Source organism: Leptonychotes weddellii, chromosome 1 (assembly GCF_054177405.1).
Source record: "Leptonychotes weddellii isolate Sample4059 chromosome 1, ASM5417740v2, whole genome shotgun sequence".
NCBI classification, from domain to species: domain Eukaryota; kingdom Metazoa; phylum Chordata; class Mammalia; order Carnivora; family Phocidae; genus Leptonychotes; species Leptonychotes weddellii.
Window position 1 is genome coordinate 75,621,745 of NC_138369.1, and position 26,862 is coordinate 75,648,606.

General features: G+C 37.8%; 1 protein-coding gene across 1 annotated transcript in view; it reads left to right on the top strand.

The window, feature by feature from the left end:
- The first annotated feature begins 47 nt into the window (after nucleotides 1-47).
- NEK11 (NIMA related kinase 11) overlaps nucleotides 48-26,862 on the top strand; it is a 188,005-nt gene continuing 161,190 nt past the window's right edge. Inside the window, exons 1-2 of the mRNA XM_081802014.1 lie at nucleotides 48-117; nucleotides 338-1,112. Coding sequence (XP_081658140.1) covers nucleotides 943-1,112 — 170 coding nt within the window. The 5' untranslated portion in view covers nucleotides 48-117; nucleotides 338-942. The remainder of the gene's footprint in view (nucleotides 118-337; nucleotides 1,113-26,862) is intronic.

Here is a 26,862-nt window from a genome sequence, read left to right on the forward strand (position 1 = left end):
GATCATGACCTGAGCCGAAGGCAGACGCTTAACCGACTGAGCCACCCAGGCGTCCCGCAAATGTATAAATTTAAGGAAATTATAGTGTTCTTATATTTGGATTTTTTTAAGAAGTAGGTGGGGAGGGCGCCTGGGTGGCTCAGTTGGTTAAGCAACTGCCTTCGGCTCAGGTCATGATCCTGGAGTCCCGGGATCGAGTCCCGCATCGGGCTCCCTGCTCAGCAAGGAGCCTGCTTCTCCCTCTGACCCTCCCCCCTCTCATGTACTCTCTCTCATTCTTGCTCTCTCAAATAAATAAATAAATAAAAAATCTTTAAAAAAAAAAAAAAAGAAGTAGGTGGGGAGTATAAATCTTAAACAGACTGTTTAACTGTAACTCACTTTTGCCATATTTGGATGTATGAGGGAAGGCTCTCTCCTTTTTTTGTTTTTTAAAAGATTTTATTCATTTGACAGAGAGAGAGAGAGACAGTGAGAGAGGGAACACGAGCAGGGGGAGTGGGAGTGGGAGTGGGAGAGGGAGAAGCAGGCTTCCCACTGAGCAGGGAGCCCAATGCGGGGCTTGATCCCAGGACCCTGGGATCAGGACCTGAGCCGAAGGCAGATGCTTAACAACTGAGCCACCCAGGCGCCCCAGGGAAGGCTCTCTTCTTGTGGAAAGACTGTCTTCTACTAGAATCTGCCAGTATCACTACCTTTTAACATTTTTCTCTCAAGTCATTAAGTGTGGTGTCATTGAATCCACTATTCAAGGTGCAGGTATCAATGTCAAAAACTTATACCTATTGTTAGGAATACTTCAGCCTTCTTTGGACCTGATCTCTGGTCTTCTCACTTTTAAAGGATTGACCGAAGCTACTTGGATGAATTTGGCCATCTTCTAGGAGACTTGAATGTTAAATTTCTATATACAAATAAACCAGTTCTCTCTTGTTTGGAGCAATGCTGAAATTCCAAGAGGCTACTAAGTGTGCGAATGGATCAATAGCCATTTCTACTTATCCAAAGACCTTGATTGCAAGAAGATATGTGCTTCAACAAAAACTTGGTAGTGGAAGTTTTGGAACTGTCTATCTGGTTTCAGACAAGAAAGCAAAACAAGGAGAGGAATTGTAAGTAAAAATACTTCATACAAATTTTGAGTTGGCTGCCCTGTATGTGTAGCTCTTAGCTGATTAAGAACATGGAGTACCATTTGCTCTTTGCATTTAAGATTCCAAGAATTTAGTAAGCGAAAGAAAAGCTTCTTGAATGGTGTCCTCAGATAAGATTTTTAAAAGCATTTCAGCAGGTGAGTGAAGTACCCAAATGACCCAGAAAAGGGAAATGGGGTAGATGAAGTGAAAATATCATTTTTATGCATACCAGAATCTCAATTACACCATCGCTTCCACTTAACTTGATTGGGACTTCTTGAATGAGAAAGTAAGAATTGTTTATAATGATGGCAATTTTAGAAATGTTATGAAATGCAAATAAATGATAATTCATACTAGAGGTGAATAGGGGGTACTAAGGGAAATACAGTATTAATTTTTTTTTGCTTCTATGAAGGAATTTTTCAAAGTCTATAGTTATACAGCTCACAAATTAGACATTTAAACCAAACAGGGGCTCCATCTAAAATTAGCTTAATAATATTGAGGACCCTCTTGTTACTTCCTTTTCTTTGATTTTGATCGGACCCTTAAACTTTCATAGTAGAGAAAAACTCATAATGCTGTTGGTTGGTATGTCTGTTACAGATAAGGATGAATCTTCCTTTCTAGCTTGAAGTTGTTTGAATTTGCTACAGTGAGAAGTTAGTTAGAATTGAAGTTCAGATGAGAAACTTGTACATCAGAAACACAGGAAAAATAGAAAGCAGAAGGAAGAACGATCCAAGACATCAGCCCTTAACTCCAGAAGAACAGACTTCCATCCCATAATCTATTCTTTTTTTCAGAGGTTTTGAGGCTACTCTAAATTCTTTCAGCTTCTGCCCATTGGATTTAAAATCAATGTGATAAACATTTTCTACTTCTTAACATCACATAGGAATTATAAAGGTAAATGTTGATGCTACTATTTTATTTTCAAAATCAACTTTTTAAATGGTCTCTATATCCAGAAGTTTAAAAAGTAATTATCTAGAATTCGTAGTTTTCAATAAATTCCTGCATGAAGAATAGTGACAGTGCTGGTACTTTTCTGGTGTCCTTAGAGCATACTTCATGACTCCTATCAAAAAGAATTCTTCTCCATAAATCCTAGAGGTACGATTCCAGCCATGTAGAACAGGATGATAAATTTCTGAAAATTACTAGAGTACCTTTATGGAAACATTGAGAGTAAGACCTAAATCTGACCCAGAACGTGTAAAAGTCTCATTATAAGTGATGTGGGGCCACAAGCAAATGGTCAAGAATTCTTGAGACATTTTCGGTGCAAAAAGGTGCTTTTATTATAGCAACAGGGTTAGGACCTGTGGGCTGAAAGAGCTGCACATTGCTGTATGAAGCTGGTGGTTTTATGGTTAGTGCTCAAGGGGGAGGGGATGAGCAGGGAGCTTTAGATCATAAATGTTTTCTTTGAATTTCTACTTGTAAAACTACTTTTGCAATAAAAAAAAAAAAAGAATGTAGCAGCCAGTATGCATTTGATCTTTATCGAAACTGTGCAGGCTATAGGTCAGCCTCTGGGCTAAAGGTGAATATTTTTCTGCTTCTATCCCTGATCATAAAGACTATATTTAATTTTGGTTTCTTCAGTGAGTGAGGAATGTGAAGAATTTTAAGAGAATTCACAGGAGGGCTAAAAAGTTCAACAAAGGGATGCAAATTAATATATATGAAGACCAAACTTGAAAGCTTCAGACTTGAGATGGTGGGTGAGTAAAGTGTGTAGGTGTTGGGGGGCAGGGGGAGAGAAATGAGAGAGGAAGGGGCTGGTTGGTTGGGAAGTGATTTGTCAATAACTTTTCCTGTACTTGCACTACTAGTCTGAAAACACCTAACTTGAGCTGAATATGGCAGATGAAGCCTAGGTGTGTGGAATGAATCCAATAGTGAGGATAATTGACAAATTATTTGATACCAGGAAGTCTAGTGTAGAATCTCTTGAAAAAGAATCATCATCATCAGAATCTCTACAACGTATTACATACAGGCTACATTCAGCCTTCAGATGTGTTTTGTTTGGCCTGAATAGTGTTTCTTTTTTAGTCTAAATTAGTTGCCAGTATTTTAAAAGGGCAGTGTTGTAAAAATTGAGCTTTGCATTTCTCTTGGGGAAAATACAAACCAAAAGATTTGGTGACATTTGCTGACACATGGACTGGACATTTGCTGACACATGGTAGCAGGCGCCCCCTTTAGTTAGACCCTGTGCTCTTTAATTAGCCACGTGCTGCTACTCTTCACTGTCTCTTATATGCAGCTGTATCACACCTTTCTACTACCTGCCTGTCTTTGTAGACATTTGATTTTAGATCAATTGATTTTAGAACTCTCTGCTAAAATCATGAAGAATCATGGCCTTAGCTGCTCACAAAATCCTTGAATGCTAGAAGGAAGGCTGTAACTTGTCACAGTTAAGACCCCAGGCTTTGGAGGTGAACAGGTCAAGATGTAAAGCCAGTCTTGTTCTTAACTATAAGATTAAGGTTATGCAGTTTCCTAATCTGAGCTTTAGTTTTCTTATCTGTAAGATGGATGTAATACTTCATTGGATTGTAATAGGGCTAAATAAGATATCTGTCTATCTATATGTATAGAACATCAAGATAAATAGATATTATATAATAAAGATTACATAATATATAAATATAAGATATATTTATAAATAGATAAAAATTTATTTGTAAATAGATGTGTAAAATATAGAATATTATCATATTACCTTATGGATATCATTCAATAGCAGTTGAGATTCATCTTATTTGTAAATAATCCAAGTTAAAGGAATAATTAAAGGAAGCCTAATAAAACTTTATCTAGTCACCACCCAATAACTGCAATTGGCACTCTCTATTAAAGTGGAAGTTTTTCTTTTGCATTGTACTTTTAAGAGAGAAATCTCTCAAAGCAATCTGATCTCAAGGATGTGATTTTAAAATCTTATTTAAGGATCTTTCTTGAGACTAGCAATTCTGTTGTCATCTCTTCTTTTTTATCTCTATGACTGTCCAAAAGCAATTGATCCTCAGAATGTTGACCTTTTAGCTACATAAGATAGCAACTCATCAGTGATTATGTTTAATACATGTACAGAAGCAGAAAACTAAACTTCAGTTTGTGAGCAAAGCACATTAATTAGTACCACCCATTCGCCAAGCAATTTGATTAGATAAGGTTTTAAATTATGCTTTACATATTAGGCCATAAACATAGGGAATTGGTTAATGTCAGAGATGGGTAGAAAATAATACTTTCTAAAAAGATTTCTATGATGTTTTTAATGCAGTTCCCTTAATAGATCAGAGTAGATCTGACTCCACACCCCTGATCTTTTGAGATTATAAGGAGAGTGTATCATAACCTTATATACCAGACTGTGTCTTGGTATCCCTAGTTAAAAGAGTGACTTGGATATACCATGAGTCTGAGATGGTCCATAGGACACTTATTAATAGCCCATGTGAAATCTAAGTTTATGTAATATACAGTTTTAGATTTAATCAAAAAACTTGACAAATAGGAATAGCTATTCTTTTCCATCAGAGTATTGCAATTTATCATTATGCCACTTGGGGGCAGCACTCTACCATTGACATTTTTCATATACTGTGAATTTGTGCATTTTAATTACAATGCAATTACCACATTCCTTTATATTTTTATTGACTTTCTGCATTAGCTATGGGATTAGAAAAAAGCTACAGGCATGACATTTGATTAATATGTGTTTAGTGAGAGTTTTCTTTTTGGCATAAAGATCTGGCATTCCTTTTTTAGTTATCACAGTAGAATAAAATTAAACTTAAAATGAGTATTGAATGGCACAGAGGTCTTTTTTTTTATTCTGCATCATGAAATTTATAAAACAATATTTGGGAATATTTTCTTTCATAATTATAGAAACTCTGGTCTAAGAAATGTAAGGATATGATAATGTTTTTTTTTTAAAGATTTTATTTATTAAGGATATGATAATATTAACTCATATTCATAAATAAATACTGTTCCAATTCTACTTCATAATTTTATATTTTGGTTAAGCTGTCAGACTCTTTTTTTAAGCAAACCCACAGATTTGGATGAGCTAAGAAGTTCTTTGGCCCTTAGCATAGTGCATGTAACTTAATAGAAAAGATGTTAAGGAAGTAGGCTTACCCTAAGATGCATGATTAAACTTGCACATGATTACTTATACATGATTAATCATGGCCACAGTTGCAATGAATTTCAACATTCATCTTATCAGCATAGAATTCTGGTTATAATGGTGTTTTAAATTTCACCAACTTAAAATACAGTGACATTATTATTTAGAGTTGATTTTGTGCTGTAGTCTTTTAGTTTGTCAACTCTTAATTTATGTATTAAATCTTTGCTTTGTACTAAGCACCAGTGAGGAGACTGAAGCAATAGCAGCTAAGGCTTGGCCCTCAGGAGCTTCCAGTCTAGAAGAAAGATAGAATTAACATACATAAAACAACTAGCAAACAGTGTAATGTTTAAACATCTGTGTGGCAGGTTGCTCTCAGAGATGTTGGCCACTGTCCAGATCCCTTCCTAGCTACCTATGGTCTTTATTTTACTAGTTTCTGTGCATTATCAAGAGCTTTCATTTTTTCCCTCTTAAGTCCTGTCCATGTAAATATCCAAATATTTCCTTCTTTAACACTGTACCTACACATTGGCCTTTGCCTAAGTATGGTCAGCATGGTTAACATGGAAATAGTTTCTCTCTCCACAGAGCATTTCTTCTCAATATCAAATGTCTACAGCATGAGGTAAGGACTGGAGTTAAATCAGAAGAGTTACCAATCCTTAGAGAAATGTCCTCAAACCTAGGCCCCTGCCTCCTGGGAGAGCTTTTAGGCCTGTAGTAGAGCAGATTTTTACAAGTCCTAACAGGCAGATTTCCCACCCAGTCACAGAAACAGAAAGGAGGAGAGGAGGCTAAGAATTGCTGCTAGAATTGGTCACACTGACACCAGAGGGGAGAGGTCCTTAGACCTTAAGAGTAAAGGAGGTAAAAAGTGATAAAGGGGCAACAACAATAAAAAAATAAATTAAAACCCACAACAGTCTGGGTCCATTATTGTCAGATAGCTCTCTTAAGCCCAGTCTCTCCTGAGAGCATCTTAGACTTATGTCCTAGTTCCAGAATGTTCTATTGAGGTACAGTCATCAATGGGGCTGGGGCCAAGGGGGTCAGGATCTTTGAAGGACAGAACCATCTTTAAACCACCACACTAGGATCCAGTCTTCAGCTCTTCACCTTATACCTAAAGACGGTCAGTGTTGGTAGGGGCTCATGTTAACTAAATTCAGACAAGACAGATCTGTAAATCATGATGCCATTTTTTTTTTAAGGATTTTATTTATTTATTTGACAGAGAGAAAGCACAAGCAGGGGGAGTGGCAGGCAGAGGGAGAGGGAGAAGGAGGCTTGCCCCCTGAGCAGGGAGCCTGATGCGGGGCTTGATCCCAGGACATTGGGATCATGACCTGAGCTGAAGGCAGACGCTTAACCTACTGAGCCACCCAGGCACCCATGATGACATTTTTTAATTCAGGGCCTAGAATGAATAGTCTCTCTTTTCATGTGCCCTTCCACCATTTTCTGATGCGAGTTCTGGAGAAGCTGAATATCTAATCAGAGGTGAAAATATAACCAAAACGAAGTAGGGGGAATAATTGGACTATTCGCTTAAGCAAGTAAATGATCTCTTCCTCATGACAGAGAACATCGTTCCAAAGTGACCATTTTTCTCATAACTGTCAGACCCAGAGTGTATCTCCTGAATAGCTCTGGATGCACATACATTCAGTTATCTTTAGGGTACCTCCTTTTCCTATAATGAAAGTAATGTGCATACATTTTATAAAAAGTGCAGGTGTGCATAAAGCGGGAAAATAATCTATAATTCTGCCACCCAACTTCTGGTGTTTTCTCTGTGTGTTGACAAATATTTATTCACTCTTCTAAGGAAACATATGGCATTGGTCACAGTGGTTGCCTCAGAGAAGCAAGGGAGGATGAGAGTGAAGGAGACTTACTTTTCACTGAATCCTTTTTATACATTTGGAATTTTGTACCATGTGTAAGATAAAACACCCATAGAATAAAAAAAAAAAAAAACTCCACATGTTCATTCAATGACCGTTGATCAGTATTTGCTGATCACCTGCTCTTCAAAGAATCTGGTGGTCCTCAACCTTGGCCAAAGAATGGAATCACAGTATTTTAAAAATACATGTTCAAGGCATACCCCAGTATGTTGTTTTAGTTGGGCCGCACCCCAGGCAGCTGGATTTTTGAGAGCTTCCGGGTGATTTGAATGTGCAGCTAGGCTTTAGAATATCTGGTCTAGTGGGAGAGAAGAACACTAATTGTATAATCATAAGAGTAAAAGTAATTATAAGCCTCTGTAGCCACTGTAAAAGGAAAGTCTTGGTTGCTATGAGGTATGATAGACCCATGTAAGCCAGCAGCATGGCGCTGGATGAGGCAAGGCTTCCTGAGAATGTGTTGTTTCGGCCAAGATCTGAAGGATGATTAAGAACCAGCCAGTGGTTTTCTCACTTTATTGGTTTTTTTCATCAGAATTGCCTGGAGGGCTGTTAAAATGCAGGTTTTTGGGCTCTACTCCCAGAGTTTCTGGTTTAGCAAGTCTGGGTGGGGCCTGGGAATTTGCATCTCTACCAGCTGTTGCTGCTGGCCTGCAGACTATACTGTGAAGACCACTGGACTAGACAAAAGGGTGGCAGAACAGTTCCATTCAGTTTATGTATAATTTTGCATCTTTTTTTTTTTATGAAGCACTAAAATATAGGTATTTTCCCATGTTATTAAGTACTCTTTAAAGTGTCATTATAAATGCTCACATAATAGTCCACTGTATGGCATTGATATCAGTTAGCTCCCTCTTGTTGGATGTGTTGATTCTGGTAACCTTTTTGAAGCAGAAGTAAAAAAAGTATTGTACTTTTTAGCAGAGATTTAATATAATGATTGTTCCAGCATATCCTTTCTGACAGTGGTATAGCCCTGGAAAACTAATGAAGAACCAAGCTTTGATCACTGAGAAGTGATGGGCATTCTGTGCCATTCAACTGAAGCATATTTGGGCCAGTTATGAATTATGACCACATTTGCTGACCTGCTCAGTTGTAATTAGAAAAAAAAAGGACTTCATCCATTTTCAAATTTATTTCTGACACAGTGAGAAGTAGAGAAATCAGTTTTTATATTGTATGAAATGAACGTGAAAAGCCTTCCTTTCTGTGTATAAGTTTTCACTGTTTATAAAAAAGGACATTTTTCCTCTTAGTGAATTAATAAATTGATTATAGTAGCCTGACAGTGTCAAAAAATAATTAAAAATGAGTAGTAGTTCTTACCAGAATACATAGATTTTTATAATATTTGAAACAAGCTTCCAGCGACTCAGAATGTGAGAGTAATTTTCTGTTATTTAATAGCCTTCAGCAAAGCTAGTGTTTATATATCCTATACCTACTAACACCTATTTATGGATTTCTGTCTGATTTAATCATTTTAATATATCCTTACTTTCAGTTTTGACTCATTCTAAACAAAACATTAGTAGATTTAATGAGTCCGACTTTGAGCCCATTTTATGTACTCTTATTAAAGCTATTATTTCTATATTATGACCAGGTGTTCTCCCCAGTGGGTATCTGGGATGGGAGGACCAGGTTATTGAGTAGGCTGAGTTAGTTTAATAGGATTCAGTGGTTATGCAGTGGAGTTATGAAAACAATTTTGAGGAAACTAATGATTTCTTTCCATTTTGCCCTGCCAGAAAACAGTTTTCATTGTAATAATGAGGTCTTTTTCCCTTAAAATCTTTGATCTTTTAAGAGAGATTATAATATGAAAGCATATTAAAATTTCTTTTAAAACAGCTTATGTTCTGGAGGATCTTGTGCATTGGTTCCTCTTAGGTAAATGTGGGAAGGGTTAATTTGAACTTGGACTTCACTGTGGGCTTTGCCAGTTCTCTGTCTGTAATAAAGTCAAGCCCCTGAGCTTCTGGCCATCTTACAACATTTAAGGTTTGGGAGATAGAAAGGAAAAAGAATAAAATGCAAGGGTGCACAGTTACTTTGACTTATCTCAATCATGGTAATGAAATCTACATTTTGGGGTAAATGATTTACATTTTCCTGAGGCTGCTTTGTTGCGTGTATTAGCATAAAAGAAGCCATGAGCTTCTTTTCTGGTTTTTAATATTTACCGATGAGAGATGACTAATAAATAAAATATTTTAGGACGAGTAAGATGCAGGGAACCCCTCAGTTTCATTTTGGCTTGGGCAGGGGGCCAAAAAAGCCTGCTTTGAAGACTGAATCCAAGAAGCGTTTAGAAAGAAGACAACAGCACACAAAAAACCTTTTTTTTAATGCTTTCTTTTTTCTTGCATTGCTATTATTTGAAAGAAAATAAAAGTGAATTATTGAAAATACCACAGATAAGTTATTGACAGGAAAAGAGTGTAGGCAAATTACTGTGGTATATTTATTAGATTTTTAGACTTTAAATTCTTTGCTTATCCCACTCTGTTCTTCTGATGTATTATTTTGTTGGATTTGTGAGCAGGGAAGCTAATGGTTTTGCCAACACTGAATAATACCCTAGGAAATAAGGAATATTATTCATTTAAATGTATGAGTTGGGAGGATATCTAAGTTCTTTTGGTAAATAATAATTTAAAAATGTAACTGGATATGCTGGTCCCTTTACATTGTCATTGTTGATTACCCCAAATTTTTAAAATATAAGATTTGTGTAAGTCTACTATTTTAAATGTTATTTTGTCTCATTTATTCAGTAAGTGAAATTTTTTTAAAAAGATTTTATTTATTTATCAGAGAGAGAGAGGGAGGGAGCACACAAGCAGGGGGAGGGGCAGAGGCAGAGGGAGAAGCAGGCTCCCTGCTGAGCAAGGAGCCCGATGCTGGACTCAATCCCAGGACCCTTGGATCATGACCTGTGCCGAAGGCAGATACTTTACCAACTGAGCCACCCAGGCGTCCCCAATAAGTAAAATATTTTAAGGATGAGTGAATAATATGCCAGAACAAAACTTTATGTGTATAGTAGAGTTCAGCTTTTTCCCCTTAATCAAAAATGGAGTTTTTCAGAGAGATGAGCTGGTTTTTAATGGATTCCAGAGGAACCTCAGTAACCAAATCCAGGGTTTTTAATGGTTGATGTCAGAATATTTTTCAATATTTAATCTTTAATTTCTTGACCCAAAGAAAGCATGACACCCTTAAATACAATCTGTAACTAGCCCTTCTTGTTTTTAGTTCTTTTCAAGCAGCCTTCTTGTGAGACTTTTTTATCCAATAGCTTTTGATGAGTCAAGCTGCCCAGCACTCTGCCTCACACATGGCAGGCGGTTCCCCTGTATCTATCACTTACTCCAACAGGATCAGCTGAGGGAGGCATCTTCTTAGTTTTTCCCTTTCTGAACTGATCTGGTTCTTTTTTTGACACATGCAATGACTTGTGGGCAATTTTGGCTAGCACCCACCCTTGTAACTATTTTGAACTGAAAATTCGAGTTGTGATTATCATCCACCGTTAAAGAACTTGGAATGAGATACATCTATAATGTAAACGTCAAAGAAATGAGAAGGTGGAAAGCTCTCAGGTTAAAATTAGTTTCTGGGTCACTTCATTGCTCTTGAGCCAATTTTCCTGGGAAAAAAAGTTGAGTTGCCATGACATCCATTTCTAAATAGTGAATTTAGAGTGATGTACATGACTTAAAAGTCAACAGGGCAGAAAAACAACCCTTATGTTACTATTAGTTTCTTGACCAGTTATTCCTAAGCTTAGTTTTTGGAACTAGTGATTTGTAAATTTATATTTGTATGGGAAATACACATGGTTGACACCACAAAGTTCTAAAAGTAGCTTGTGTGCCACACTAATTATGTACTGTGTAAATAATTTCATGTAGTATTAAAAATAAGCAGTTAATATTATATGACATTCATTGCTTTAAAATACCATGGAACTGAATTTCTATGCCATACTTTAACAAGAACACAATCCCTTTTTATTTCTCAGCTGCTTTCATGGCCCCTATTACCTGATACTTATAAGTATGGATGAACAATTATGAAACCTCTGATATGCTGTAGAACATACTTGGTACAGCAGTGCTGTGATTTAGTAATTATGTGAAAAACCCACCTGAAGTTTTACTTATTGAAAAAGCAAACCCTGGGCATGAGGAAACTTTTGGGGATGATGGCATGCTCATTATCATGATTGTGGAGATGGTTTCATGGGCGTATCCATATGTCAAAATTTATCAAGTTATACACTTTAAATATGTGTAGTATACTGTATATCAATATTACCTTAATAAATGTGTTTAGAAAATATAAACCCTGGACTATGATATATGAAAGCCTCTAAGATCATTAAACTGGTTGATTTTGCAGTTGCTAGTGAAAATCATTGTAAAGTTTGATAGTTTAAGCTGAATGTTGCTTTCTAGTCTTTGGGTTCAGACCAGTCAGTCTTCTTGTTTTTAGTTCAGAGAAAAATTATAGGCTTTGCTTTTCATGACCTTTATTGAGCAAGTGAGGAAGGAAGTTTAAATTGTATGTTGATCCTCTTGTCATGTGTTCTAGGTTTCCAAATTTCTAAGAGTAGAAAATTTGGAATATTAAAGCTTTGATTAGAATGTGTCTGGGTGTTATATGCACCCAATGAGTCACTAAATTCTACCCCTGAAACTTTAGTAATAATATGCATTACCTACTAACATGTATTACCTTTAGTAAATGTTCCCTAAATTGGATTTAAATAAGAAGTTAAAAAAAAAAAAAGAATGTGTTTGGGTGTCAGCTTCCTCAACTTCTCCCGTATATGGTGGGCACTCAGCATTTTCATTAAAGCTTGATTGACATTCCACTTTTCTATTAGTTTGAATTTGGAGAAACCCTTAAAAACCTAATTAGGTTCCCTGCCTTCCCTCAGGGAAACTTTGAGGAAGATTTTTGGTCCAGTAGCCCTTCGTTGCCTCACTCTCTTCTTGCCCATCCCATTGGCCTTGCACAAATGCAGATAGTTTGGGTTTGGGGGCAAGATCAGCCAGTCTACTTTTTACAGAATTGGATTTGCCATTTGTTGGTCAGCTGCTTTTAATTCATGTTCTCTTTCGAAGATATTTCAGTACAATGATTATTGAGCTCTAATGAGTAGTTTTATTATTTTTAGAATTGTTTTACAAAGGAAAAATTATAAGAAGGATCAATGACAGATGTGATTTGCAAGGCTGTTTAACAATACTTAGGGAAGTAAAGCGTTTGGATATTTGTTATGGATGGGACTTGACACGTATCTGAAGGTGACCTTTAGTAAGCCTTACTATCTTTAAAGAAGTTGAGTTTTGAGCTCATAAGGGTGAGTTACATTCAAAAGTTTTTGAAAACTGAGAAAAGCAGATAATTTCCTCAAGGTAAAGCTTATATTGGCATTATTTTGCTAGCCTGGCATAATTATAAAAACTATGCATGTGTATGTCTCTAATATAGAAAACTATATATATATACTATAAACTATATATACAGTATGAAAACTATATATATGTATATGTATACACACACAGGTGTGTGTGTGTGTATGTGTAGACATTCTTGATTTTACAGTTCTTTGGTTCAGCACTAGTTTCAGCAGCAAAGGTTGTACTCGGCTGATAGCAAATATCCTTCTTTGATGGATGAAGAAGTCAGGGCTCAGGATTTCATAACCACACTTAGACACTGAGTACCCCTTGGGGATTTCTACTTTATAAAAATTCAGAAGGCGTTAATATGGCCCCTCGCTGAAAAGCCCACACTGAGAGGCACTAACTATACCCAGGCCTCTGCAGCGTGGGGTAATTGTGGGGTGTCCCCTTGGCAGCTGCCCCTGCCTTGTGTTAGGCCATTAGCTAGACTCACTCCAGGATTCCTTGGAAACTGTGTGCCTGCCTGAATAATTTATTACCCGGTGATCAATTATTCATAACTCATTATTACAACCGAAATAAAACCTAAAACCTAAAGGTGGAATCATTCTGCCACTTATGAATATCCAGCAGCTCATCAGGGGATTGCAGGAGAGGTTGAAGTCCACACTGTTGCCACTGCCTGTTTGTTTCTCGGAAGGGATTCCAGAGAGAACAGCCTTCTGAAACAGAGTCAGAATCGATGAACGCAGGAACAGATGACTCCCTGCTGGTTGTGCCGTATTGGTTCATCTGTTCATACTGTTTATCTTTTTAATTCTGGCCTTATTTACACCTAGAAATAAAATTTCAGTTTAAGAGAATTTCAGAGACATTTATGGCACTGTTGGTTTATTAAACCACTCTTAGGAAGTAAACAAGGAAACAGAACTTGTCCTCAGAATGTCTTTCAGGGTATAAAATGCAGGTACCTATAGTGTGTTTCATTGACATTAGTCATACTGCATTTGCTTGTTCCATTGGAGTTATATCTGTATTATATTTTGTTTATTGGACCATATCTTTAATATAAATAAATGGCACATTTTTTTCACATATATAAAAAGCATTTTAATAAAAGTGCTATGAAAGTATAGCCAAAAGAAGCCTAGTTGTTATTTTTTTTTTGTACTCAGGAAGTGTAATAGGAAATTTTTTGGCTGCAGCTAGACTGATTATTCCGATTTTTTAAACAATCACCAAGCTTTTAAAAATATGTTGAAAATAGTTGGAGAGTTTGAAATTCCACTTACTTTGGGCTGTAAAGCAGAGGTTTGCCCTTGGGGTTTGCCTTGCCCTTGACCACTCTGGCATGGAAAAATGGGCAGAAGTCTGTGACGCTTCACACTTGGGGTTGCCATTTTAGTTTTGTGCCATTTTCTGTGTGGTCACTTCCACATGTTAGTTAGTACTGACTTTGTGCATCAGAGTTCTAACCCCAGCTTATACATAAAAGTCCCAAACTGTTGAGCAAGCATTTTTTAGTAGAGGTTCCAGATTTTTTTTGTGTTGATGTTGGTTCTTCAAATGGAATGAAGGCTATATGTTCAAACAAGTCTTAAATGGCCTAAACCCATGTCTTTCACACTGAACTACGTATATGATGTCCCAGATGATCCACCAAGCAGGAATTTAAATATGGATATAGTTTAACTATTAGTTTAGAGTTAATTTAGAATAATAGTTTAGAATAGTTTATTCTAAAAACGTATGGATATTTAAAAAAAATTTTAGGTCAGATGTGAATATGTCACAGAGTGAAAAATTTACATGATTTTTTAATGTTTAATATAATTTTAATAAGCTACACATTCATATGGCTCAAAAATATAAAAAGATATACTGTTCAAAGTCTCTTCTCATCCCTGTCCTCCATTTTCTGAGTTCCCATCCTCTTCCCCAAAAGGGAACCACTGTTAAGAGTTTCCTGTGGATTTTTCCAGAGTTGCCATGTGCATATATAAGCAACTCTGGAATTCTTATTTTTGTCCCTTTCTCATAAAAACTCACATTTTACATAGTTCTGTTTCGTGCTTTTTTCATATGCCAGAATATCTTGGAGCTTTTCCCATGTAAATATTAGAGACTGTTCCCATTCTTTGTTTTAACAACTGTATAGTATATTCCACTACATAGCTATACTATAAGATATTCACTTTCCTGTTGATGTACATTTGTGTTGTTTTTAATCTTTTGTTATTAAAAACACCTTGCAGTGAATAATCCTGAACATTTGTCATTCGACAAACATGGCACTATTTGTTGCATGAATTTTAAAAACAAAGCATGAGATTTCAGAGACATGTCCTGCTTTTGGCAGTCCTGTCTCTGGGGTCGGAGTTTATCCTTCTTTGCTATTAGAGGTATTTTGCTGGAAAAGTTTGAGAAGCACCGCTGGAAACTCGTTATTGAGGCCTAGTGGTGGGATGATTTTTCACTTTCTGAAATAACTTTGCTGTGAAGCGATAGTGACAACAATGTTACTTTGCCATCCTGTGTTTCCTGGAGGTGATGTAAGAGAATATGTGTAAATCTGGTGGCACATTATTTATAAACAAACATCACGTTGTAAAATTGTCTAGTTTGCTTGTAGGCATTTGATACAGTGAAACATTGATAGCCATGAAGCACCAAATGCTGGTACGTTTGAAAATGGTAATAGGTGTTCTGTATAAGAAGGAGTTCCATGATTAAGCAAGTTTAGAAAACACTTGGTTCCGTAAAGTTAAACCAGTTTTTTTACTGAGGGGACTCTTCACAGACTTAAATCTGCTGGTGTACATTGTGACTCAAGAGCTTTTCCCAAACTTGTTCAACCACTGAACTCCCTTTTTTTCCAGGCCACTCTTGCTAGCACTAGTGTAGCAAGGAGTCCAACTTAGGAAATGCTACCCATGCTGGACATCATGGGTGCATGTTGAAATTAGTGGTCATAAGCCTATGTGGTATTTAAATTTACAAAAGATTTAGTAAGGGGAATAAGAAGGAAAGTCACTATTTTGAAATTGATCGTCGTGAACAGCAGATGGTGGTAATGTAACATGCAGACCAACTATTAATACACAGCAATATTTCCAATGACAGTATTAATTCAGGGTCCATAATGTCATCTTCATTTAATTACAGTCTACCAATATTTTAATTTCACTGGTTAAATGAATAAAAGGCTAAAAATAGGTCATTAATATACTTTTAATTTCTTCCTAGGAAAAGCACAAGTTGGCTAAGAAAGAAATTTGGGGAAATCTTTTTATTTTCTCAGACCATTTTAACTGGCATGGTTTGGTTTTTCTTGTTATCTTTGTATTAGATGGACATTTCTTAGTTTGTGGGTACACAAAGATGTACGTGTGCTCTGTCTTGAAAGAAAAAGCCATAAATTTAGCCAGACTTAACTCTCTGCTGTCCATGGGAATGGCAAAGAGCAGTTTCATTCAACAAGCATCTAGTTGATAGCTGCCCAAGAGATGAAGCAGCTACAGTCATTGTCCTCCAGAAAATGGCATTTGGGCTGAAAGTAGGATGTGAACTCATATAGCTCTATTAGAAGGGCCACAGGGTGAGAAGGGATCAGGAGGGTCTCTGAGAGGTTGAGAGAGTTACGGGTTACTTCCATTCTTCTGAGATCTATTAAATATAAAAACTGTGTAAAACAGGGCAACAAAAAATGGGGTGTTTTAAGTTTAAATTCAACACCAAAAAATTTAATATGCAAAAATGCAATGCACTGTGACTATATTGCTCCCAGGATAATTACAGAATTAATACAAATTTTAATTCCTAGTGTATTACAGTTGGGGTAGCCCAGAAATGGGAAATACATTTAAAGCTGTCTGGGGAACATCTTTCCAAATTGTCAGTGTGTCTGTGCAACAGAGGGTGTAATCTGGCTTGGAGCTCTTGTCAACGGTCAACACTTGAAGCACTTCATGAATCTGCAGCACTGAACAAAAGGCCATTTTGGCCACTTTGGGATAAGCCCCGATGCAAAAGATAAACCTAGAAGAACTGTAGGGAGAGGAGGCTCTTCCAGTGAAGGACATCTGGACCTACTTGATGGACGTGGAATTGCTGAAAATGGCCCAGGGAGGGGTTTTATAACTTAGATTGATGAGTGTCCCCTAATATGTGAAACCACAGTTTGAAATGACCTGTCAGAGGTGCACTTGGGCAGCTTGCACCCTGTCCCTGCACCCTCCTCACTCCAAATTAGTTAAACTTGCTTTACTTCTGTGGTAGCAGAAAGACCAGCCTCAGGCAAGGGTGATATCTTAATGAACTGGCCAGGCATGTCACCCCTGGGGACAGGATACCCATGACATCTTCCTCTTCCCTGGATGGGGAAGGGATCATTTTTTTGATTTGAAGATCTGTCACTCCAGGTTCTGCAGGAAAAAAACTAAAGGGATCCCCTTTCTATCAGCCAAGTACTTAGTGCAACAGAATCATTCAGTCAGTAACAATTAGGAAGCAGTCTTTACCTTAAGCAACCTACAATGTGAACACCTTCATTCAGTCTTTGGTCAATGCATAGATTGCTAACAATATCAGGTGCTGTCCTAGACATGGGATATAGCAGCAAACACACCAAGTCATGTTCTCAGGGAGAGGACATTCTGGTGGGGCTATAGAGAGAGGTAGACAATGAGTAGTGCTATGAGAGATAGACAGTGATTTAAGTGCTATGGAAAAAAATAAGTGAAAGAGGATAGGTAGGGTGGGTGTGTGTCTATCTGATAAATACTAGTAAATTGTATTATGTTTGGTGTTAAAATGATAGTAAATAGTGCTGACAGGGCACCTGGGTGACTCAGTCTGTTAAGCGCCGGCCTTCGGCTCAGGTCATGATTCCAGGGTCCTGGGATCAAGTTCCGCATCAGGCTCCCTGCTCAGCGGGGAGCCTGCTTCTCCTGCTCCTCCCTGCTCATGCTCTCTGTCAAAGTTGATCCAGAAAATACCAGACATTTGTCCTTTTATATTGTTTCCCATTAATAACAGTATAACTTTACCTTTTAAAAAGAAACAGTACTAACAATGAATCATGGAACACTTCATCTAAAACTAATGATGTAATGTATGGGGATTAACATAAGAATAAAAAAAAAAAAGAAACAGTACTTAAATAGCACTGCTTTGTATGATTTTGCAGTAGTTCTATAAGGATGGCTCATATGAAAAAGTTTTTAAAAAATTCCAGGTAAACTACAAGGTATTTACTGATCTCTAGTTTAGGAGAACCTTTAATTGGCACTGAAAATACATTTTCAGTTTATTTTAAGCATTGTTTTTCTTGGTTCTTATGAAAATGTTTTATTTTTTATTTTCTAATTTTTTAAAAAAGATTTTATTTGGCAGTGAAAGCACAAAAGCAGGGGGAGAGGCAGAAGGAGAAGTAGGCTCTCCACTGAGCAGGGAGCCCAATGTGGGGCTCAGTCCCAGGGCCCCGAGATCATGACCTGAGCCAAAGGCAAATGCTTAACTGACTGAGCCACCCAGGCACCCCTGAAAATATGTTTTAGCTCATCGAAACTACTGTGAGTTGCTTCAGATTTATTTCAGGGTAGTTTTTCTAGAGATGGAGATTCAAATACAAGAGGAAATTTTATTATATACATCAATTTTATTTTTTACATACATTCTTAACGAGTTAGGGTAAAACCATTATGACTTAGTAGTCTTAGTGCCTTGACATGTTAGAATTTTAGAAGTGCACCCCACAAGAAATAAACCTGATTTTAAAATGTAATAAAAACCAAACCCATCAGAGAGTCTTGTCATTCACTGCAGCTCTGTCAATGTGCATTTGATTTTTCCATATAGCCCTTTCAGGAACTGAACCAAATTAAGATCTGTCCACATGGTGTGAAGTGTATGTGTTAAATAGCACTTGTATCCAAGTATGCACACAGTTGATTCCCATCTGATTGGTTTTTTCTACTGACTCTAGGGTTATTTTTATGTGGCCCCATTGGTGGTAGCATTGCTTTGAGCACCTGATTTGCTTCAACAGATGAAGATGTTTCAGTTCCTTTAAATGTTCCAGTGGCCTCTTGGCTTCCTCATCTGTAATCATTATCTTGTACCCTTTCCATGTTAAAAGCATTTATAGCAGTGATAGACACATAGGATTGGCAGGTTTGAGCCCTTCCTTGCTTTATCAAATGTGTAGAAGTAAAATAGACCCAGTGACCAAGAATGAGGTTGGTTAGTTTAGCAAGAGTCAACTATAAATAGCTTTTATGCTTGAATAACATAGGCAGGACTGGCTACATAATTTGTGGGGCCTAGTTCAGAATGAAAATGCAGGGCCCTTTGTTAAAAATTATTAAGAATTTCAAGCCAATGACAGCAGAACACTAAACCAAGCACTGGCCCTTCTAATCATTGGTAACAATTTCACTTCTAGATGTACACCCAAAAGAAAACATATGTCCACACAAAAACTTGTACACAGTGTTTAGCAACATTATTCATTGTAGCCAAAAAGTGGAAACAACACAAAGGTCCATCAGCTGACAAACGGTTAATAAAATGTAGTGTGTGTGTGTGTGTGTACATATCTGTATCTCCATACAATGGAATATTATTTGGCCATGAAGAGGAATGAAGTACTGATACAACTTGGATGAACCTTGAAAACATTCTGCTAAGTGAAAGAAGCCAGTCACAAAAGACCACATACTGTATGATCCATTTATATGAAATATCCAGAATAGGCAAATCCACAGAGACAAATCACAGGTTAGTGGTTGCCACAAGCAGTGGGTTGTGGGGGTGGGGATTGACTGCTAATGGGTAAGAAGTTTCTTTGGGGATTTTATTAGTTTTCTAGACTGCCATAACATAAAACCACAGACTGGGTGACTTAAACAACAGAAATGTATTCTCTTTCAGGTCCGGAGGCTAGAAGTCCAAGATCAAGGTGCCATCAGGGTTGGTTTCCTCTGAGACCTCTCTCTTTGGCTTGTAGATGGATACCTTCTCACTGTAGTTCACATGACCTTTCTGTTGTATGTGCATGCTCCTACATGTGCCCTTGGTGTGTTTCTCTTTTAAGGACACCAGTCATATTGGATTAGGGCCCAACCCTAATGGCCTCAGTTTAACTTTATCACCTCTTTAAAGACTTTCTCTCCAAATAACCAATTATATTCTGAGATACTGGGAGTTGGGACTTCAACATATGAATTTGGGGAGCAGGGGACAAAAAATTCAGTCCATACCAAAGAAGATGAAAATGTTCCAAAATGAGATGGTGGTGATAGTTGCAAACCTGCAGGAGTATACTACCAAAACCACTGAATTGTACACTTTAAAAGTGAATTTTATTGTAGGTGAATTATAGCTCAATAAAGCTGCTATGAAGAAAAAATAAAGACAAATTGTACATTGCTCTTGCTTTCAAAGAGTTTACAGACCAATCATATCAACAAGGATGTAAAGAGGCACTTTCAACCTCCTGCAGGGTAGATATGCTAGATGGAGGTGCACTTATCCCATTTTTATGAAATGGAGAAGACATTGTAGAAGACAGAGCATAGGAGCCAAATCTCATAGGAGGAATATGAATCTGGTAGACAGAGGTGTACAGACTGGGGAAGTAGAATGATTGAAGGCATGAAACCCTGGCATGCACAAGAACTGTAGGACATTGTTTTCCTGTCCCTCCTTCGTCTAATATTATCAATGTCTAACTACTGGATAGAGGTTCAATTACTAATGAAGTAGAAAGAGTCTTGGCTTTAAGTCAGACTCTTCTGCATTCATATCTTAATCTCTCCACTTACTTTGGATAATTATCTAAGTTATCAGCCTCAGTTTTCCCATCTGTATGATGGAGAAAATAATAAATATTCTATATGGTTATAAATATTATAAATATTAAAACAGCAAACATTTCTAACACATTTTCATAAGGTATTGCTCAAAATATATTAGCTCTGCCCCTCTCATTTCTCTGTTCCTTGGGTAACCTGATTTTAGCAGCCCTAAACATCTTAATCATCATCCCTTGGGCTGACTTTGGTGACAATATTCCTTTTGAAATGAGTTTCCCAGGCCTGATGGAACCAAGTATATTGATACCACAATCTTTCATACATGTCAGGATCAGCTTGGAACCTCAGGAGCTCCTAGCAGTCACATCATACTGATGTCTCATACTGAATCTTGGGGTCAGCTATTCTCCTCCCCACAGAATGGTCAGCCATTTTACTCTTAAGTGTTTCACTCATCTTAGATTTGAGAATTTGATTTCCCCACCTATAACTATGGAACTTAAGGTTTCGTCTTGCAAAATTTAACGTGGGTGGTTTCAGCTCACACTTCAGCTTCTTCAATTACTTTGAAAAATTGACTCTGCCTGTGTCTATTGATTATGCTCCCTGGCTTTGTGTCTTCCACAAACTTGGTCAATATGTCTTTTTGGATCTTCCTCCAAGTCATTAATAAAATGTTGGCGAAGATATTGTTAGGGATGGATTCTGATAGCATTGTAAGAGGGAACATCTGCAAAGTGGCCTGAGACCCAAGACTCCAGCATGATTGGTCTGCTTGTTCAACCAGCCATGAATCCACATGAAGATTCCATATCTCCCATATTAAAAGGATATCACAACACTCTTCTCATTGACATCTGTTAACATGACTTCATCAGATGGGCTGCAATCATGATATACCATGACTAATTGCTTCTCTCTCATCAACCAATCAAATAACCCTCTCACAAAAAGAAATTAGGTTAATTTAGTATGGCTTATTTTCCATAAGCCCATGTGAGTCCCTGCTGGCCGCTGCTTCATGTTCTAAATGCTCACAAGCCATCTGTTTAATCATCAGTTCTTCAGCTTTGCCAGAGATTCGTGTCAGTCTTCTTGCTCTATAGTTTCTGAAAGATTCTTGTCATGAAAATTGGAACATGTACTTTGCAGGGCGTGGGGGTCAAGAGGGTGCCTCTCCCTTTTTTCCTGGTTATTCAGATTATCAACCTTGGTGCAGAGAATATGTATCTTTGAGTTGTGTTCCCAGTTGTAGTTCATTTGGGTCTGACTTTGTAAATTCAGAAGGCAGGATCCCATAGTGGGGAGGTGCCTAGGATTCAGAAGTGGGGTCTTCGTTTCATTATTACTAGGTGTGGTTTGCTGCTTAATTGACTGTGCCTTTATTTTTTTTTTAAGATTTATTTATTTAGTTAGTTATTTGACAGAGAGAGCGAGAGAGAGCACAAGGAGGGAGTGCAGCAGGCAGAGGGAGAAGCAGGCTCCCTGAAGAGCAGGGAGCCTGACGTGGGGCATGATCCCAGGGTCCTGGGATCATGACCTGAGCTGAAGGCAGACATTTAACCAACTGAGTTACCCAGGTGCCCCTGACTGTGCCTTTAAATGAAGGTCTTAACCTGTCTGTATCTTAGTTTCTTCATTTCAGAAGTGAGGATTATAATAGTCTCTTAGCACAATGCATGGTGCCAAATCATTGGTCCTTACATGGTACTTGGTATTGTCATAATTAACACTAGTATCACTATTTTAGCAGTTGGATGTTTTCTTATGATTATCTCATACCTTGGCCTGTGGTTCTCTTTTTAGGATATTTATTTCATCCTTTGAAGGTACATGCTGCTTTCTTATAACTTGTAATTATTTGTCTTCCCTCCTGCTGGATTGCAAACCCCTCAAAGGCAGAGGCTATGCCTCAGACAAGTAGAGTCTTGCACAGTGCAGGTGTTTTATATACATGTGCCAAATATAGAAACTGGGATTAAGGTAAGAGTTGAGAAGCCTTTCTTGAATTAAACATCAAAGTGCATTATTCCCTATGTAAGTTGGAATTCTGTTTCGAATGAGTTCTATTTAAAAGAATCTCTGATGTCTTCCTTGGGGACACCTCCACTGCTATGTGTCTAAAATGAAAACTGGCTTATATCACAGAGGATCCGGAGATTGAAATACCCTCTTGTCATAGGCAAGACTTGCATCTATGACATTACCATCAATATCAGCAACAACAGTAGTAGTAATGGTAATCATCATACATTCCACGAGATTTGGAATTAAATTTGAAGTTCAATTGTAGCCACAGTTTTGGGCCAGCATATCTGTGTTCTCCTTTTCCCTGGTTTCTTAGTTCCACTTACTCTTGCTTGTCTCAGTTTTCTGTTTTATTATGTAAGTTATGTCAAAACCTTTGTGGAATGAGGCTGAGTAGAAATACATTAAAGAAATAGATTATGTAACAAGACATGTTCAAAGGGCCAGTGGGCAGTGTACCTTCCACTACTGGAAACCGAACAAGAGAAAACCAGTGCAAACTGCAGCTTTAGGATGTGGGCCAAAACTGTAAGGGAGGTTTTGCTAATGGTGTTTTAAAACTGGCTTTTGGCATTTTGGGGTTTGGGGATCATCTTGGTGTTGGCTATGGAAAATTCTCAGGCTATGGAAAAATCTGTGGTCAAGCCTCACAGCCTGTCTGGGTTCCAGTGTCCTTATCTATAAAGTGAGGGGGCTGGACCAGCAGCAGTTTCCAAACCTTTGTTGTCTAGTGAGATCTCATGCTTCATGGGGTAGGAGGGGAACACACGTCCTCTCCTTTGGACTGCTCTTCAAACCCGCCCAACCCCCAAGCCTCTAGAGAACTCTGGGGCTCTTCCACACTCAGCCTGGCAGTCTTCTGGACCCCTACTGGCTCCAAACCTTACTACTCAAAGTGTGTTCCCTGTGCAACGCAGCATAGGGCATCACCTGGGACCTTGTTAGGAATGTGCAGTCTTGGGCCTCCCCTAGACCCATATTGGAACAGATTCCCTGGTGATATGTATGCATGGCAAAATGGGAGAAGCTCTGCTCTGAGATCCTGTGTCCCTTCTTTGAGGCTTCTTCAGATATCACACTTCATGAGTCTAACAGTTTTTTTTCTTTCATTGTGTGAATTTAACACTGGTTTATCCTCAAATAAATTCTAGAGATTCAGAATCTCTAGAAACAGTGCTGGTGGAAAACCATGCCTAAGACTCTTTTTTGTGTCCTTTGCTCTGTGCTGTGACCTGAGGAGGTGGTCTCCTGTGCTGAGTTCCTGCGGACTCCTTGGGCAGGCGGGACAAAGTCTGCACAGCCATCTCGGTGAGGTGCGGCCAGCACGAAGGTTCTGAAGCACTTTCTTTTTTTTTTTTTTTAAAGATTTTATTTTTATTTATTTGAGACAGAGAGAATGAGAGACAGAGAGCATGAGAGGGAGGAGGGTCAGAGGGAGAAGCAGACTCCCCGCCGAGCAGGGAGCCCGATGCGGGACTCGATCCAGGGACTCCAGGATCATGACCTGAGCCGAAGGCAGTCGCTTAACCAACTGAGCCACCCAGGCGCCCCTGAAGCACTTTCTTTAGCCAGACTCCCCTCCACCCTCCTGACCCGGAAATAGGAAGACGCATGTAATCAGAGACGGGCTGGCCATGAGTCCCCATCTCCTCTTACACAGTTGACTTTTTGTGCATTGCAAATCAATGACTGCATCCATAAGCTGTCATTCAGGGAAACTAGATCCTTCCTAGTAGTAGATTCTAATTTGGACTCTGTTGGTAGATTAAGCCCTGGCTTTCTGGTGCATAAAAACAGATTTTTTTTTTTTTTTTTTGGCATAAGCACTACTCAGCAAAATGTAAGACCCAGAAACAGTTGCTTAAACCTGCTAATGGAAGTATGCTAATACAGAGCTTCATTTTCCTCCCTTTCCACCTCAAAATTAAATATAATAATCTGCTTTATGCTGTAGTTAGAGTTTTAGCTTAAGTCCATATACTACAATTACCATGATGATGAAATGAAGACTGAAATTTAGAAATACAGACTTTTTGCTGTTTTGGCTGTCTCACTTGCGGCCAACCAGCACCTGCTATAAATAAAATTAGGGGACTTTATTTCACTGAAACCCTATTTTTTCATTTTATTTTTGGAGCACCAACCTTCTTCTTGCCTCAATCATAATTTAATTTCACTTTAAACAGGTTTATCCTATGTTGTTTTTACCTAGTCAAGAAAATGGAGCTAATCGTTTTTGTTGCTTCTTAAAACTCAATTTGTCGCTGTATCTTGATTTCATGGTAGGCTTTGCATTGCATCTGATCATCTCATTGAAATCCACAATTCTAGTATTTTTCCGTCATGTTCAAAATAAAAACCTGACATGAATTATGAATTAGAATATTGCATTTTGAATATTAACCTAACATTAATTGTAAATTTGGAGCATATAACAATCATAACAAAAGCTAAGCTGATTATCTATGGTAAATTATTCTTTCACATCCTTACTGACATTGTCATGCTCCTTAATTTCCTTGCTGACAAGAAAAAGAATCTTTGCTCTAAGCTCAGTACTTAGTATACTAAAGTGTGATGGAGTGAACGAGTGATTGTTGTTTAATCTTGTGTTATCAATATTTATTTTTGTTTTTAGAGCATATTACTACTATACCTTTTAACGATTTTGAGCAATTGAACGTTTTGAAAGCAGGCCCCCTCACACACACAAAATTACACCTATAGGGTTGTGGTACTTAGGACAACCTCAAGAATGTAGATTTCACCAGCTGGCTAGGAAAGGTACGTCTTGAAAAACATTGTCTTCCTATTCTGCATGATCTCATCCCATCTCAGTCCAAATCTGGGGTTCGATAAGTGGCAAAGACTCCCCAACTATTGGTAAGATTGTCTATAACATTCAAATGATAATTAATGAAAAACAGACATAACCTTATCAGTACCTCATCAAGGGCAAGACCATTACTCCAATCACTATGAAGAGGCTTTTGGGCTTTGTTTTTCTCTTTTTCTCTAATGCTAAGGAGGGGAAGAAAAGAGTAGGTGGCAGGAGTTCTTGTTCTTTGAAAAATGGTTTGAGAATGAAAAAGTTGTAAACTGTCTTAGTAGTAGATACTGAAGATCTTCATACTAAAGCTAGAGAGGAGAAACTGTTAAATTTGAAGACAAAAGTTGGTTCTTTAGAATTGGCAGTCTCCTCTTTCAAGAGGTACATGGTGGCTCTGCTGTAATATGCTATATGGTCTTGGATAAATACTTAACTTCTCAAGACCTTAATAGGTTGAGGCGCTTTGATTGGTCTGTTCTGGGAAGGTCTTGTCTAGCTTTGAAATTCTGTAAGTACATAAAATACATTCCAAAATTGGAAAAGAAAAGTGAATAAGGGGACAGGATATGGAAAACTGGGCAGCTTTGTGCTTCTCTTAGGCCAGGTCATTGCAGTGGGTGTTATCATCTCTGAGATAATGTGAAGCATCTGTGCAAAACCATTTTCCAGGTTGCCATTTTTCTTTGTCAATTCTAACATTATTGTCAGCTCCCGTAGGTAAGTCAGCTTCCAGATAAGGGCTATTTGACAAGTATGCAAGGAAGCAAATTTTTATAAACTTCCACTTTCTGATTGATGTCCAGTATACAAACTGATATGTCTTTTTAAGGGACAAAATCATGCATAGGAGTTGTGATCCCTACTACCTTTGCAACAGTGCTTGGTGTGTTGTTGATTTGGATCACTAATCAAACATTTATGGAATATCCACAGTGTACCAAGAATTGTGCTAGACACTGGGGATACAGAAATGAATGAAATCTAATTGTTCTCAGTCTGGGAGTGGAGATAAACAGAAAGGTATGAAAGTACGTAATTGTCAAAGTTATACTTTCGATGGTGGAGGTAATGAGCAAGGTGAATTTTGAAGGATGAGGACTATGCAAGCTTGGTTCCGTTCAGACACGTTAGATACTGCCAGGTGCTGGGAGTTCTATAGTAAATAAAGTGTGACCCTGACCTTCAGGGTGCCTGCAATCCAGTAAGGGAGCTCATATGAGAATAGATGTTGTCACAGGATACAGTGAGAGAATGGAGGAGAGGCCCCTAACTTAGTCCTGGAGAGGTCTAGACTTTCAAATGAAAGTGTCTCAGAAAGCCATCCATATGAATAAATGTCATGTATGGTTCTTGGAACTTTGTTTTCCTTCTTCTAAAAATTGTAATGATCAGCCTTGTGCTTCTAACACCTAATGATTTTGTCTTAATTTCTTAAGTTGGAGGCTTCAGACTGTGAAAAACAAAGTAATTCCTTATATCAGTAATTTTTTCTCTCCTCTCTGTCTCCAGAGAATTATAGAAAAAAAGCATACTTATTA